The sequence below is a fragment of the Thalassophryne amazonica genome, chromosome 5, assembly GCF_902500255.1.
Source record: "Thalassophryne amazonica chromosome 5, fThaAma1.1, whole genome shotgun sequence".
In the NCBI taxonomy this organism is placed as follows: domain Eukaryota; kingdom Metazoa; phylum Chordata; class Actinopteri; order Batrachoidiformes; family Batrachoididae; genus Thalassophryne; species Thalassophryne amazonica.
The window spans coordinates 56,880,891-56,898,326 of record NC_047107.1 but is presented as its reverse complement, the minus strand read 5'-3'; the positions used below and the strand labels follow the sequence as shown (position 1 = coordinate 56,898,326).

Below are 17,436 nucleotides of genomic sequence, written 5' to 3'. Positions count from 1 at the left end.
CTCTCAACTAAAACGCCATGATCTACCTTGTCAAAAGCTGCAGAGAGATCTGTATTCCATAAAACAAAGGAATTAATTATGGATGTAGGAATATCAGACCTAAAGTTCTGATCCAATTACAAAACTGCATTACATCAAATTTTATACCTAATTTGTTTTTATCGTTTCATTTTTGTACAGTAAACAACATGGCATTCTGTGGAGATAGTTTTATCACAAAATCATGTACAGGTCAATGTTATTGCGAATGTTTGTTGAAAGCAGTAGTTCAGTAGTAGGAGAAGACTGACAGGCTGTATTTTAAGGTACAGTATTTTTTGGGGAGGGGTGGGAGTCATCTTTTCACTTTAAGGCAAATATTAATTTAACCGGCTAATTAATGTTCTTGGACTGCACAGTGTCAGCTCTGAGTAAACTGCTTCTTGCCTCCACTGAACAGAAGAAAACATCATTTGAAGTGTCCAGTGTCTCTTTAGTGTGATAATTGTTCTCTATAGTTCCCATACAAAACAGATGTTCCTCTGGTCACACTCATGGTGGAGGATGAGTGGAACAGTGTTACTGATGCCATGACCAAATTCAAGCTGGCACCAAACTATTCACGCAGTGCCTGGGACTGGATTGGGCTCTACAAGGTAACCAAGCAACTTCCCCCTACTTACTCAAATAATGTATACTCCACCTGGAATAGTTTGGTATATTTTTGTTTCCATTCTCACTTTTATTTACATGGTTAATGGCGGTTTTCTTGTTTTTGCCCCAGGTGGGTTTCAAACATCACAAAGACTATGTGGGATATGTATGGGCAAAGCAAGAGGAAGCTGATTTTCATCGACAGGAGCAGGAGGTAATCTTGATGCAAGCTGAAACATCTTGAGGTTTTTTTTTTTTTTTTTGGTCACATTTAATCAGTCGTTTATTTTGTTTTCCAGGTAACCTTTACTGAAGAGGAATTACCCAAAGGTTCAGGGGACTTTATCTTGGGTTACTATAGCAACAACATGAGCACCATTGTGGGTGTAACAGAGCCATTTCAGGTAATCAGATCTCAGGAATGTTGTTGTGTTTCCCTATGTCTTCCTTTTTAAGTATTTCTCTCACCACTTTACTGCTGTTATTTTCCCTCTTAATTATACTTCTTACATCATCTCCCTCATCCTACATTCAGATCCAGCTTCCCTCGTCAGAACTTGACACCAGTTCTTCAGACAGTTCTGACTTTAGCTCTGAAGATGACAGCACAGTTGTCCTCATGAAAACAAGGTCCCGCAGTCCCAGTCCACAGAAACGCACACACTCTGCACATAGAAGCCATTCTGGCAGCCCCACACAGACGAAACTGAAAGAGCCGAACCTCAGCGAAGGTCCCTCGACTGCTGACAGTGAGTCCGCAGAACAGCCAACAGACGGCAGCATCAGCGAGGCAGCTGCTCCTGAGGAGAAGGACTAAGAGGCCGGGGAATCGGTGGTGTGATACACAACTGAGTGACAGATTATACTGTTGTCTTTTTAATTTGTTCCATCAACATTACTGTATCTTTTCTGCAAGGAAAATATACAGCTTCTGAAGCCATCCATTCAGGAATAATCTGATGGCTTACGGTGCATCTGGAAAGTATTCACAGTGCTAAACATTTTCCACATATTTTTTGTTACAGCGTTATTCCAAAATGGATGAAATACATTTTTCCTCTCAAACCTCTACTCACATCACCCCATAATCGCCATGTGAAAAGAAAGGTGTTTTTTTCTTTTTTTTCTTTTATATTTTTGCAAATTTATAAAAAACAAAAACAAAAAAAAAAAAACTAAGAAATTACATGTAAATAAGTATTCACAGCCTTTGCCATGAAGCTCAAAATTGAGCTCAGGTACATCCTGTTCCCACTGATCATCCTTGAGATGTTTCTAGAGCTTAATTGGAGCCCACCTGGGGTAAATTCAGTTGATTGGACATGATTTGGAAAGGCACACACCTGTCTAGGTCCCACAGTTGACAGTGCATGTCAGAGCACAAACCAAGCATGAGGTCAAAGAAAGAAGAGAGGGTACAAAAAATTCTGCTGGTTTGAAGGTCCCAATGACCACAGTGGACTCCATCATTTGTAAATGGAAGAAGTTTGCATCCACCAGGACTCTTCCTAGAGCTGGCCGCCCCTCTAAACTGAGCGATCAGGCGAGGGCCTTAGTCAGGGAGGTGACTAAGAACCTGATGGTCACTCTGTCAGAGCTCCAGCATTCCTTTGTGGAGAGAGGAGAACCTTCCAGAAGGACAACCATCAGGCAGGAATTCACCAATCAGGCCTGTATAGTAAACAGAAGCCACTCCTTAGTAAAAGGCACATGGCAGCCTCCCTGGAGTTTTCCAAAAGGCACCTGAAGGACTCTCAGACCATGAGAAACAAAATTTTCTGGTTGGATGAGACAAAGATTGAACTCTATGGTGTGAATCTCAGGTATCATGTTTGGAGGAAACCAGGCACCATCCCTACACTGAAGCATGGTGGTGACAGCATCATACTGTGGAGATGTTTTTCAGCGGCAGGAACTGGGAGACTAGTCAGGATGGCGGAAAAGATGGATGCAGCAGTGTACAGAGACATCCTGGATGAAAACCTGCTCCAGAGCGCTCTTGACCTCAGACTGGGCCGACGGTTCATCTTTCAGCGGGACAATGACCCTAAGCATACAACCAAGATATCAAAAGAGTGGCTTCAGGGCAACTCTGTGAATGTCCTTGAGTGGTTCAGCCAGAGCCCAGACCTGAATCTGATTGAACATCTCGCTCCCCATCCAACCTGATGGAGCTTGAGAGGTGCTGCAAAGAGGACTGCACAAAACTGCCCAAAGATAGGTGCGTCAAACTTATGGCATCATATTCAAGATGACTTGAGGCTGTAATTGCTGTCAAAGGTGCATCAAGAAAGTATTGAGCAAAGGGTGTGAATACTTATGTACACGTGAGTTCTTAGTTTTTATTTTTATTAAATTTGAAAAAAATTCAAAAAACTTTTTCATGATAAAAACATTCTTCATTATGGGGTGTTGTGAGTAGAATTTTGAGGGATAAAATGAATTTACTCCATCTTGGAAAAGGCTATAACATAAAATGTGGAAAAATTGAAGCATTGTGAATACTTTCCAGATGCACTGTACTTTGCCTTGAGTTGTTTTAACCTCTGCACATTTTTCCTTCTGTAAATATTATACTCTGTCCTGTGTTCCTTCTATCTTTGTTCTCAGGTGTGGACACTACAGGGACCTGACATTTTCCATTACAAATTTATGGTCAGATAGTAATAACACATGAAATAGTATTTCATAAAGGCCAGTGTCCACATAAGATGCACACTTTGCTTTAGTTGTAAGTCATGTAAGGAACATACTCTTCACATCTACTGTCCGAAAATATGTTTTATACTGACGTCGGATTCACGTAATGAGTTTACAAATGGAGATAGCCATGCAGTTTAACTTTGTGGTATGACTCCAGTCCTGCAAATGTTCCTGATTATACAAGAACAATGTGTAACATGCACAAAGTAAATAACAAAAAGCAAAGATCCTCCAGTATGAGTAAAAAATATAGCAAAACCAAAGTAGGTGGAGCCTAATGTGTAGATGCTCAGGCAGTATCCATGTCATCAGCGCATAGTGTTTGAGCATAACAGCCTTTAAATAACTGGGTCAGTTACAGCAGTGAGATGCAATGGGTGTGGCAGACCAGCTGTCAGCTGACATAGCACTGCTGCCTTTAAAATGTTTGCCCATTAACTGCACTGATCAGCCTACAGTAATTTAAAATCTATAGCAGTGTCACCCAGAGCAAACATAAGAGTCTACATAATTTGAATGAATTTGCCTGTTCAGATTACATTTATCCAATTATTTATTTGGAAAACAAAAACATGTTTTTGGGTAAAAGTGCTTAGTCACGTTAGTCTTGTTGGCTTATTACTGTGACCTTTGATATGCCACTTTGTAACTTTGAGCTGTAACAATAGGATGGTGTGCACCATTGTAGCTCTGACCTCATAGTGTGTGTACATGTGTGTGTTACCTGTGTTTTGTGCATTTTTATGTCTGTGTGCTTGTGTGGCTAGCTGCAGCTGTGCTGAGCATAATGTACATTGTGGTACTGTGATTTTTGTGCCGTAAAGTGCTGTTTTTGACTTCTTTGTATTCTTTCTGGCTGTTCAAAAAAATAAATCAATTAATTAATTAATAATAATAATTACGGAAAAAATTGTAGTAAAGATGAAAAACAAATTTAAGGTAAATGTTAGGTAAACAAATTGCAGGATAGCTTTCCTTATATTTCTGAATTTATTTGAACAATTTCATAGTACATCTGTTTATTTTGAAATAAAAAATTGATCTTATTGTCTAGAAGAACGTTTAAAATTAAGATTATATGAACTGTTGTTTTAGGTGATTTTGAGTAGACTGCTGTGAACAGTGCTGTAGTCATAAGTCGTGACTAATCTTGTGAAATGCTGAACAAAATTTGTCTCAAGAATCGTATTGTTTTGTAATTACAGTATGTGGCTAAAGTAGATGATTGTGTATTTATGTAAAGGGACAATGTGAAATACAGTATATATGTATATATATATATATAATATGTGTGTGTGTGTATATATATGTGTGTGTATGTGTTCCGACAGTCTATGCCACAAAGATTAGATTATGTATTTATTTTCTTATTTAACTCTGTAAAATCAGCTTGAATTCTGCTGGCCAGTGAGAGGAAAATAATTTGGAAGTTAAAATTGTATGACAGAACTTTATTTCATTACTGAAAACCTAGAAGAAAGTCTGATTTCTTCACTTTTCATTTTAGTAATTTAGTTTTTTGTTTTTTGTTTAAAAATGTACATTCATTCTAAAGCTGTATGTCTGTAAATTACAGTAGATTGCCATGGTGAAGAAAAAAGTCATAACTGTAAGAAATCTACCTTGAATATTTGGCATCTGATTGTGGTTTATCCCTGTGAAAACAACTGATCAGTGAGAATTGAAAGTTTTGGGGGTTTCTTGCTCTGTTCACTAACCCAGATCTACTGCTATACAGTCCAGAGGCATAATATACACTTACATATTGTGCTATGTCACTTTTCTGAGTTTGTGGATTTACTGAGATCACTTTTTTCTAATATTGTTGGTACAAACTATTTTTTGTGCTTGTTTGTAACAGTTTACACCACTCTCTGAATTGACCTGATTGTTTGTTTGCTTGTTTTTTAATCTGAACAGTTCACATTCACATTTTGTAAGTCCTGCACATCTCATCTGAGTGGTCTTTTAGAAATTACATTGGTTCAGATCAAATATAATTCAGACCACATCTACTTAAACTAAATTTGGTTAAAAAAATAAATCATTTAAATCTCTGTCTGCACTTCTTATAAAATAAAACAAATAAAAAAACAAATACATTCAGAACACTTCAGTCAGTTTGATATATGTACCCTATACATCATTAATGAACAACATACCTCAGAAAAATGAGATTTGTTTTGAGAGACGTACTCTGAATCCTTTGTTCCTCAAAAAGTCACTGAACCAGTTAGATCTAGATATACAAAATGAATAAAAAGCAGTTGCTTTCAAAACAGTAAAACATAATTGTCAGAATTTCAATACAACAAATGAGTACAGTGTTTCCATAATGATCTGTTTAAGAGTTCTTTGTCAAATGTGGATGACAAATAACGAACCACACTCCGGCAGAAAGCAACAGCAGGTGCATCTTGCATCATGCTTTAGCCCTCTGATAAAGAAATGTCCATCCTGCAAATTCACGGTTAACAAATGACTGCCCTCTGATGCAACACTGCCCAGTGATAGAGTGATCTGCCCCAGGAAGCTATTCAACCTGAGTAATACTAGTTAAATGGAACTGGCTTAAATGATACAGCAACAGAAACACTGTGATAGTAAAGATTTGTTTGTAAGTTGTATTTTGATTTAATGAAATTTGCAAAATAAATTATCATATTGACTTCTCATTAAATGCATGGGTTATGCTGTTATGGTACAATACAAAAACTTTGTTACCAATGTGGAAATTTGCATTTGGTTTCACCATAAAACATGTTATAAAAATGCCTCACGTCATCACTACAAACATCCATGAAAATATATCTAAATAAAAACTCATCCTATCCACATACCTATAAAAACAAAACGCACAGTGGACAAACCTACACTAAACCCCTGTCGTAAATCACACCGACCCACTGCATGGATCCTGAAAGTACAGGATCCTCACTTCATTTAGAGTAAAACGCTTAACAGCACTTGGTACAAAGCCTTACAGTTGTCCTCAAAAGTTTGCATGCTCTGGCAGAATTTTTTTATTTTTTGGCCATTTTTCAGAGAATATGAATAACACAAAAAAACAAAAATTCTGGCAGGGTATGTAAACTTTAGAGCACAATTGTACTTGTAGATATTTCTGTTTGCCTTTGGTAACATCTCCCTGAAGGAAACGTTTGAATTCTCTGAATAATGAATGCGAAGGATCATTCATATTTCTGTCAGCTTTACCTCTTAAGAGCAGTGTTGCCAAAGTAACTTTGAAAAGTTACTTTATTTTCATTAGCAGCTGCGGACAACTTGCCGGCAGCTGCTGAATGCAATTAATAAAGTAAATCATAATCTAACTTGGTTATTTTTAAGATTTAGTACTCAGAAAAGTAACTATTAGTTACTTTGCTGTTTGCTCAATCTTAAGAGGAAGCAAGTTAGATGACTAGTTACCTTATTAGATTACTTATTAGTTGCAAGTTTTCAGCAGCTTCTAATAAAGAAATTGCATAAAGCTGTTAATGAAGTAACTGTATAAAGCAACTAAAAAAGTCAAAAAGTAACTTCAAAGATACTTTGATACCACTGCTTAGGAGTTCATCATACATTTAACTGAGCTGCTTTTGTGGCTTACCAAAGATTCTTCTGCAGCTTGTTCCTCCTTTCTGTGTGTAAATTACCATACCACATGGTCATGTGAAAAGATAAAATGCTTAAAATGATAAAAGCACTTCTTGAGTATGTAGTCAGTATTTACTTTGAAGATCAAACAACCATCGCTGACAACAGGTTCATCAGCTTTCTACTATCCTAACAGCTGCTCCTTCAAAGTCCGGCTCAGGTACATCAAGGAGTATAACAGCTATCTGACCACATTCTCTAGGCAATAGAAAGATTGAAACAAGACCAGTATGATCTCATATTAATGAGTGCAGATTTCTCCTGGATGTTGTACTGTGTAGCCCATGAGTAGTCAGGAAAGATATACAGGCCACTGCTGACAGATTTCCTGGATTTGGAAACATCCCTGCTCATCTTTTTCATGTAAAACCAGGCAGAATTGGGTCTAACATTCCCTCTTTTAACAAGTTCTCTGTTAGAGAAGAGGTTACTTTGTCTAATGTCACTGTCATACTTGTCTTTGGACACCAATTTATTCATTTTATTGCTTAAAGGGTGGACATTCGAGGGTGTTATTACCAGAATGGGGTGTTTGCAGCCACCTTTCACTCCTCTTGATGCTTTTTTCTTTGCCTTCATCCGTCCCCGCATCTCAGCATGTTTTAATAATGGACAGTTGTCAAAAATGCCCTATTAAAATCTGGCTTTGCTGAAGGTCTGAGGGACAGCAGGTGGTGTGGAAGTGAGGACACTGACTTTTTCCACAAAAGGCTTGTCCTTCATTCTTCTTGCAACTTAAAAGGCACACAACCAGCTACAGTGTCATCCCAAAATTAAGCCTAATTTTACCTAAATAAAGATCCACTCACTTAGAACTGTACAAAAACGCAAACAAAAGCAAACAAGTCCACAGGTGAAACAGTGTCAGCAGCGTTGTTGTGACTTAAAACTCTGAGACAAATTACTGACATTAGATCATTTATTAACTTTAGTGTATTTTATTACTCATGTAGGTGCATCATGTTTAAAAATTACATTTTTTTTTTATTGAAAAAACATTACAGAAATGACTCATCTACAGTAGTGTTCAGAATAATAGTGCTATGTGACTAAAAAGATTAATCCAGGTTTTGAGTATATTTCTTATTGTTACATGGGAAACAAGGTACCAGTAGATTCTCACAAATCCAACAAGACCAAGCATTCATGATATGCACACTCTTAAGGCTATGAAATTGGGGTATTGGTAAAAAAGTAGAAAAGGGGGTGTTCACAATAATAGTAGCATCTGCTGTTGACACTACAAACTCAAAACTATTATGTTCAAACTGCTTTTTTAGCAATCCTGTGAATCATTAAACTAGTATTTAGTTGTATAACCACAGTTTTTCATGATTTCTTCACATCTGCGAGGCATTAATTTTGTTGGTTTGGAACCAAGATTTTGCTTGTTTACTAGTGTGCTTGTGGTCATTGTTTTGTTGAAACACCCATTTCAAGGGCATGTCCTCTTCAGCATAAGGCAACATGACCTCTTCAAGTATTTTGACATATCCAAACTGATCCATGATACCTGGTATGCGATATGTAGGCCCAACACCATAGTAGGAGAAACATGCCCATATCATGATGCTTGCACCACCATGCTTCACTGTCTTCACTGTGAACTGTGGCTTGAATTCAGAGTTTGGGGGTCGTCTCACAAACTGTCTGCAGCCCCTGGACCCAAAAAGAACAATTTTACTCTCATCAGTCCACAAAATATTCCTCCATTTCTCTTTAGGCCAGTTGATGTGTTCTTTGGCAAATTGTAACCTCTTCTGCACGTCTTTTTTGTTTAACAGAGGGACTTTGCAGGGGATTCTTTCAAATAAATGAGCTTCACACAGGCGTCTTCTTACTGTCACAGCACTTACAGGTAACTCCAGACTGTCTTTGATGTTCCTGGAGCTGATCAATGGGTCAGCCTTTGCCATTCTGGTTATTCTTCTATCCATTTTGATGGTTGTTTTCCGTTTTCTTCCATGCGTCTTTTTTTTTTTTTTTTGTCCATTTTAAAGCTTTGGAGATCATTGTAGATGAACAGCCTATAATTTTTGCACCTGCGTATAAGTTTTCCCCTCTCCAATCAACTTTTTAATCAAACTACGCTGTTCTTCTGAACAATGTCTTGAACGTCCCATTTTCCTCAGGCTTTCAAAGAGAAAAGCATGTTCAACAGGTGCTGGCTTCATCCTTACATAGGGGACACCTGATTCACACCTGTTTGTTCCACAAAATTGACGAACTCACTGACTGAATGCCACATTACTATTATTGTGAACACTCCTTTTCTACTTTTTTTTACTAATAGCCCAATTTCATAGCCTTAAGAGTGTGCATATCATGAATGCTTGGTCTTGTTGGATTTGTGAGAATCTACTGGTACCTTGTTTCTCATGTAACAATAAGAAATATACTCAGATCCTGGGTTAATCTCTTTAGTCACATAGCACTACTATTATTCTGAACACTACTGTATTTCAGCCCAGTCTCACGTTTTATTTTGTGTTTGGGTTTTTTTTTGTGCTCCCATGACGAAATGAGTCAAGTTTTTGTAACTTTTTTTTTTTAACTCACTATTCCTAACCCTACTCCTACCCCCGACCCTAACCTTAACCATAACCTAATCTTACTCTTAACCCTCACCCTAACCATAACCCCCCCCCCCGCTTCACTTTTAAATTCATGCAGCCATCACGGAATGAATTAGAATTAATTTGTGCTGCCGTGACGAAAATGAGGCGCTTTTCATCACAATATCACGAACCAATAGATTAATGTATATTTCATGCTCCTGAATCACGACTTACTGTGAGACTGGGTTGTTTATTATCCACCTTCACCTTATTAGTAATTACCTCTGCCAACAAAGTTGGAGGAGGTTATGTTTTCTCCCGTTTGTTTGATTGTGAACGGCTTGGATCCCACAATTTTTCATATATCATTAGAGAATCTTTACAGAAGATTCATATCCTGATAGGCAATAACTGATTCAATTTTCAAGGTCAGAGGTCAAAGTCAGGAAAAATCTTGGAAAATCCCTATACTTTAACGTTGAACAAATTTACAATAATTCTAAACTCTGTCAAAAAAGACTGAATTTCTTTCATATTTGAGAGTGTTATGTAGGATGTATCCTTTATCAACTGACAAAGTTTGATTCGAATATGATCCAGATTACAGATTTTGTGTTGTGTGGGCCGCCCGAAGAGGAGGTACTGCTGGCTCACCAACAGAGGGCGCCCTGCCTGTTGTCGGGTTTCAGGCACCAGAGGGCGCAGCCGCCTCTCAGGAGCTCCAGGAGCGCCGGTACTGACAGCTGTCAGTCATCAGCCATCATCACCACCACCCATAAAAGCCTGGGAGAATCATCAGAACTCTGCCGAGTTATCAGCTTACCCGTCAGGTAAACACTCAGCCATTCTGTGCCGTATGCACACGTTTTTGCATCTGAGCTTTTTGCAGTCGTTAACCTTTTTGTACACTTGCAGCTTAAGCCAAGTTTGTGGAAGTTGGAGGAGTTGGTGTCTCCACTCCTCACTTCAGACTTGATTAAGTGATACATAAGGCACTACACGTACTCTGTTCCTGTGTTTGGAGGTGGAGGTTTTTTCCTCAGGAAGGAACTGTATTTTTGCTGACTGTTTGCTGGGTGTACACACACCCACCTTTAACCTGTGTCTGTTCCTGCCAGCAGTACCGGATCTGACAGCTGGAAGCAGTGGCCACCTGGGGACTCAGGACTTGGTGGCTCTGGTGTGTTGCAGGTCTCCGTTGGCGGTGGAACCTCGTGGGTCCCGGCTCTTCTCTGGATAGGCGTCTCCTACCCTCGGGCCTGCCCACGCGTCATCTTTTGTGTAGATTGATTGACAGACTAAAAGCATATTTGGTTGTTGTGCACATTTGCAGAATAAATTATTTATTCGGACTTCCTATTGGCCGTTCATTTACGCCCCCTGTCGTGGGTCCGTGTACTTCACTTTCCCAACATTTTGTGGCCATTAAAATTTAACATTGAAAACCCTACATTATGCATTTTTACATTATATCTTAATCAAATGTGTCCCAATCACCCTCATATTAGAAAGTGAAATGCAGACTGGTACTATCACCTGACAAAACTTGATCCAAACAGATCTGATCTGGATTGTGGATTTTGTGGACATTTGAATTTAATATTGAAAAGCCCATAAGCACCTTGATCACTCTAATTTGTGATAGTGAGCTGCAAACTGTCACTCTCAATGAATAGACTTAAGTTTGATCCGCATCTGACCCGTGTTGCAGATTTAGCTGATATTTGATTGTAACATTGAAAAGCCCTTTTGATCTTTATTTGGTATTATATTTTAGCTTATGAAAAGCCACTTCTAACAGGAGCTTGACTTTGAAAATTTTTTCCAAAGTAAAAATTTGGAATTGGAAACGAGTGTTGGTGGAGGTTTGTGCTCTATGAGCTTGGTGCTCTAGTTCTTTATGGAATTCCAGTAAACTGTGGCAATGGGTGAGTGTGTCATTACATCTGTATCATGCGCAAGTGTGTGTGCGCACACTTTTCTCTACAATTGATCCATAATATGGACTTGTATCATAGCTATGTAGAGCAAGTCTGACTTGAACCTACTGCCGCTGCATTTTTTTAAGATTTAAGTCATAAAAAAATTCTGTGGTAGCATTATAATTTTATTACTTAGCATTTATTTCAGGGATTCATAATATTGTATTGCCAATGTGATCAAAATTCTCTCTGTCTGACAACAATTTAGAATTTCGACCCCTGATGGGTAGATATTCAAGGGATCAGACACCATGACCTACATTTAGTAGTGATATCATAAATCATGTGGCAGCTTCCTGTGATCTGCAGGAGGGATGCTGGGAAGGACGTGGACACTGCCAATTGGAGTAAAGAAAGGCAGGATGACATCAGTTGGCTGCTCACTCAAACAAAATAAACCAAGATGTCAGAAAATGCTCCAAAACAGCTTATTTTTGGAAAACTTTGTACTAGTACATATTATGCATGTATAAGGACACTAATGTTTTTCTAAAATTTCATTACATTACCCTAAAAACCATCAAAAAAAAGTCATATAACAACAAATTATTTCCTTGTTTAATACACACTATTTTTTTTTAATTAATCACAAAGTTTTTTTTATCACTTGAATATTGTGAATTAAATGACAGTGAAAATCCACTGCTTCATTATACCCAAATAATTAACCAAAACAAATGTTTATTGAATATCCAACATAAGTGAATAATTGTATTAGTGTATCGCCTTATACCAGTCTGAAAAACTCGTGTACATTTCTCACAAGTATCCCCAACCCAAAATGCGATTAAAATACACTGTGCTCTCTCTGTTTAAGGTGTAGCTCCATCCAGAGATGGGTGTGGTATTTGTGCTGGAGACCCTCCTGTCCTATGCACCAACAGCATTTCCTGTATATTTGTTTTGTGAATTGTTCTGTAATTTATGTCTGTAGCATGGCCCAAGTAGAGGGTCACCCCTTTGAGTCTGGTCTGCTTGAGGTTTCTTTCTCAGAGGGAGTTTTTCCTTACCACTGCTGCTCTGGGGGTTAGTCAGGTTAGACCTTACTTGTGTGAAGCACCTTGAGGCAACTCTGTTGTGATTTGGCACTATATAAATGAAAAGAAATTGAAATTGAAAAAATTATCCATGGATTGACCGTTACCCAGCTAGCTGGGCGTTCTTTCCACAGTGCCTGGGGTGCAGGAATTATCGCAGGAGAATCTCACCGATCATCGCGTTATCTAGCATGCTCATATCGAATGGTGTTAATGTCGATTACCCATGAATTTGGCATGCTGAGAGTTCTCTCTAAAGTGCCTGTGGTATTTTTTTAGGTAACCTTTCCTCACCATTTCAGAGTGCAGCGCGTCAATGGAAATCAAGTTTGTTCATTTTCCTTGCATTGGTACAGTATATATGTATCATGCCTTAAGATTTTCACAACAAGGGACTGCATATACGAGGTCTATTAGAAAAGAAACTGACCTTTTTATTTTTTTCAAAAACTATATGGATTTGAATCACGTGCGATTACATCAGACAAGCTTGAACCCTCGTGCGCATGCATGAGTTTTTTCACGCCTGTCGGTTGCGTCATTCGCCTGTGGGCAGGCTTTGAGTGAGCACTGGTCCACCCCTCCCATCGGAATTCCTTTGTCTGAGAACTTCCTGAGAGATTGGCGTTTTGCTTGATCAAAATTTTTTCAGAAACCGTAAGGCACATCCAAGTGGACACCATTCGACGGTTTTCTGTGAAAATTTTAACGGCTGATGAGAGATTAAGGAGTGTTACTATTGCTTTAAGGACAGCCCATGGCGCCAGACGGCGCTCCGCGCCCCGAGCCACCGTCGTCAGCCTGTTTCGAGCTGAAAACTTCCAAATTTAAGCCTCTGCTGACCCAGGACGTCGTGAGAGAGCAGAGAAGTTTCAGAAGAGGTCGGGATCAGCAGTTTATCCGGACATTCCACTGTTAAAGGAGATTTTGTAATGAAAGACGTGCGGACGGATTCGCGCGTCGGCACACAGCCGCTCATCACACGGCGCCACAGATAAACACCTCCGTGTTGATAACCATTCGTAAGATTCAGGCGGTTTTCGATGGCTTTCAGCGAGTGAGTATCCGAGAAATTGTTTAACAGCTGGGCATGTTCAAACTTGTCCTGTGAGAATTCCAACGGAGGTGTTTTGCTGTGGCGCCGCGCCATGAGCAGCTGGGTGCTGACGCGCGAATCCGTCCGCACGTCTTTCATTACAAAATCTCCTTTAACCCCTTAACGCCCGAATTTATATAGCTGTATATAAAAAAATGTTTTGTGTGTCTTTTTGCCTTTAAGTAGATGGTAAATAATGTTGAGATTATTAATTTCACTTTTGCACAAAAACTAGATAGTAATATTGGGTATTCTGGTAATCACTTTATGTTATAATGTTCTAATAATAATGATGGTATGTTGCAAATTTGCGACAACGGGCATACAGGTCAATTTGGTAAGTTGCATATTTGAGTCAGAGATTGTAGCATATATGCGACGATGGGTGTTAAGGGGTTAACAGTGTAATGTCCAGATAAACTGCTGTTCCCGACCTCTTCTGAAACTTCTCTGCTCTCTCATGACGTCCTGGGTCAACAGAGGCTTAAATTTGGAAGCTTTCAGCTCGAAACAGGCTGACGACGACGGCTCGGGGCGCGGCGCGCCGTCCGGCACCGTGGGCTGTCCTTAAAGCGATAGTAACACTCCTTAATCTCTCATCAGCCGTTAAAATTTTCACCGAAAACCGTCTGAATTTCTCGAATGGTGTCCACTTGGATGTACCTTACAGTTTCTCAAAAAATTTTGATCAAGCAAAGCACCAGTCTCTCAGGAAGTTCTCAGACAAAGGAATTCCGACGGGAGGGGTGGACCAGTGTTCACTCAAAGCCTGCCCACAGGCGAATGACGCAACCGACAGGCGTGAAAAAACTCACGCATGCGCACGAGGGTTCAAGCTTGTCTGATTGAGTTTGATTGTGTCTATTGTGTTTTAGTACACAATACTTGTATTTTTCACTAATAATACCATTGAATGAACACTTCTAAATGGCATCAGTCAGAATTGGCTTCTATGTGTGAAACTCGGCTCAAACTGAAAGACATAAAATGTAATTTGCACTTTGACGCCAGGAAAACTAACTGCTATCTTGTTAACAGCGAACAGGGCTGCGAATAATGTCTAACGAACATTGGCCTCACCAGAGAAATAATGCAGTCCTGTTTTGAAGCTAAAACAATAATCCTGAGATTTGGAGATATTAAAGTACCTGAGAGCTTACAGAAGCACAACATGTCCATGATTAGAGCTCTTAATTGCATTAGACAACAGAGCCTAAAGGGTAAGTTCAAGATGAAAGCTTTTTCAGTGAAGTACAATCAGTTTATGAGAGACCTAACCTTGCCTCTTAACATTTTGCACTTTCAGGTTTATTTATTTGTTTTACTGTAGAAGTGAATGTTCTGATGAGTGCAGTTTATCAGATACATGACACCAGTGCTGGTTTAGTTAAATTTTTATCAACAGAAACATCTATTTGCTGGTACAATATGACTATGATTAGATGTGCACAAACACAGTATAGGATGAATGTATGTGCCTCCATCCAAAACACAAACAAACAAAATTATTTTGATTTATCAAAACTCTACAGTAGACTTGTGAACATGTGAATGGCCGTCTTTGCAAAAAAGACAGCGTGAATGATGGGAATGATGGTGATGGGATCCGATTCTTTTTCAATTCCTGATATTTTTTGTGTGTGTGTGGAAAAATGAAGGCCTGTAGAAGTTTTCACCATCAGTGACGCCATTTTCCTGGTTGCTAGATGCAGTGTTTGATCATGATGTTACATCTAAGGTTAAGACATGAACTCAGAACCCTCAGAAAAACATGCCAATATTCTTAAGAGGAATTGATCATGTCTGAATCATACCAATTGTGATGGACTGAAAATTGTGGAACTGGTTCTTGTTTCCCATTTGTATTCATGTGATACAAAGAATAAATATACCTATAGTAAATCGATTTCTGATAATAAACAGGACTGTCAATAGATTAACAACATTATTCTTAACAAAATATGTTTTTCTTTGTTGTCCTGGCCATGCAGCTGTCTGCTCTGTGTCAGCCTGATCCCATCAGATCTCAGAACCTAAGAAGTGCGGGGCCTGTGTTAGTACTTGGATGGGAGACCTTTTTGGAACACCAGCGGCTGTGTGTGCTTCTCCAGGTAAAACTGGAGTTGCGTCGGGAAGGGCATCCGGCGTAAAACTTGTGCCAAATACCAATGCGGATCTGGCTGTATCCGCTGTGGCGACCCCGAACACAAAACAGGAGCAGCCGAATGAACAACGACAGCATTTGTTGTCCTGGCCATCAAAGTACTTTTTAATAATAACCAAAATGTACTTGCATATGCCATGCTGCTACTGTTTTACATTACATGCATTGTTTGAAAGCAGGATTCATCAACAGGAAGTGATGGCCTCCCCCACCTTCAAGAATAAAGGTGGTGACAATTATTAACCACACTGCAAAACACAGGCCACATCTGTTTGTCTGTCTGCACTGATAGCTTCAAAAAGCAAAGAACAATTTCAGTCAAACTTGGTAACTCAGTGGACCACCATGTCAACATCATACATCAAGGCAAGGGCGCAATTTAGAACTAGAAATTGGGGGGGACAAAGTGCGAGGCCTGCAGGGCCGAAGCCCATAGGCCGAGGGTCTGGGGGCCAACGATTTCTAGATAAGCTCAGATGCATTCTGAGCATCCAGAACAGTAATTTTAATGTTTTGAGAAGACCATAAAGTGGACACCATTTGACTTATGCAATTTGAAACTGTGGATATAAGTACTTTATTCTGAGAATAGCCAGCAATGATTTTATTAACATCCTGGTGTAAATAAGATATCACCACATGTGTAGAACTCAAAAAGAATGATAGGTTGAGTTTTCATTAAAAAAAACAACTGCAATGTGGTAAAATGTATTCATAAATATGAAAGAACAGGCTCTTAATAATTATTAACTATCACATACTGCATTTTTTTTCCTCAAGATTTGTTTTTGCATAAGTTTGAAAAAACAACAGATCATAACATGAACATAATTTTGCTTGCATAGACTGATTTTGGAGATCAAGCAATAATTGCAGATGGGCTTTCTGAGGTCCCAGATAGCTTTTCTGATTTCCTTTTCTAACTTTCAAAATTTAGTAAATTAGCATATGGTCCATTGATACTTATGTGTAGACACTAGTCCAGAGAGGCAACTATTTTTGGTTTCAAATCTGGGCAAACGCAGTCCCAGAAAATTCCGAATGTGACAAACAAGAAACAGGTGTTGTAAAGAAGTCAGTGCTGCTAAAAATACAAACTTGCAGAAACAAAGATACTATTCTGACATGGTTTGCACATAAGACTGGCATAGCATGTTTCAAGTACACACATATATGTCAGAAGGTGGTGGGGACATACCATATTCTGTCCCCCCCTGGTTGAAAAGGTGGGGGAGACATGTCTCCTCTATCCCCCACCAAATTGCGCCCATGCATCAAGGTCAAAAGTAATCATAGAACTACATGATTATAAAATGCAGTTTTGATTTAACGTAAATGTCAGAATTCAGGATATATTTGTTGTTTTGCAAAATGGTGAAATAATGCAGAGAAATAATGCAGTCCTGTTTTGAAGCTAAAACAATAATCCTGAGATTTGGAGATATTAAAGTACCTGAGAGCTTACAGAAGCATAACATGTCCATGATTAGAGCTCTTAATTGCATTAGACAACAGAGCCTAAAGGGTAAGTTCAAGATGAAAGCTTTTTCAGTGAAGTACAATCAGTTTATGAGAGACCTAACCTTGCCTCTTAACATTTTGCACT

General features: G+C 38.9%; 1 protein-coding gene across 1 annotated transcript in view; it reads left to right on the top strand.

Moving 5' to 3' along the window:
* The window catches only part of inpp5jb (inositol polyphosphate-5-phosphatase Jb), a 103,892-nt gene extending 98,791 nt beyond the window's left edge, over positions 1 to 5,101 (top strand). Inside the window, exons 10-14 of the mRNA XM_034170343.1 lie at positions 498 to 635; positions 764 to 847; positions 933 to 1,037; positions 1,169 to 1,487; positions 3,239 to 5,101. Of these exons, the coding sequence (XP_034026234.1) occupies positions 498 to 635; positions 764 to 847; positions 933 to 1,037; positions 1,169 to 1,450 (609 nt within the window). The 3' untranslated portion in view covers positions 1,451 to 1,487; positions 3,239 to 5,101. The remainder of the gene's footprint in view (positions 1 to 497; positions 636 to 763; positions 848 to 932; positions 1,038 to 1,168; positions 1,488 to 3,238) is intronic.
* Positions 5,102 to 17,436: the final 12,335 nt, after the last annotated feature.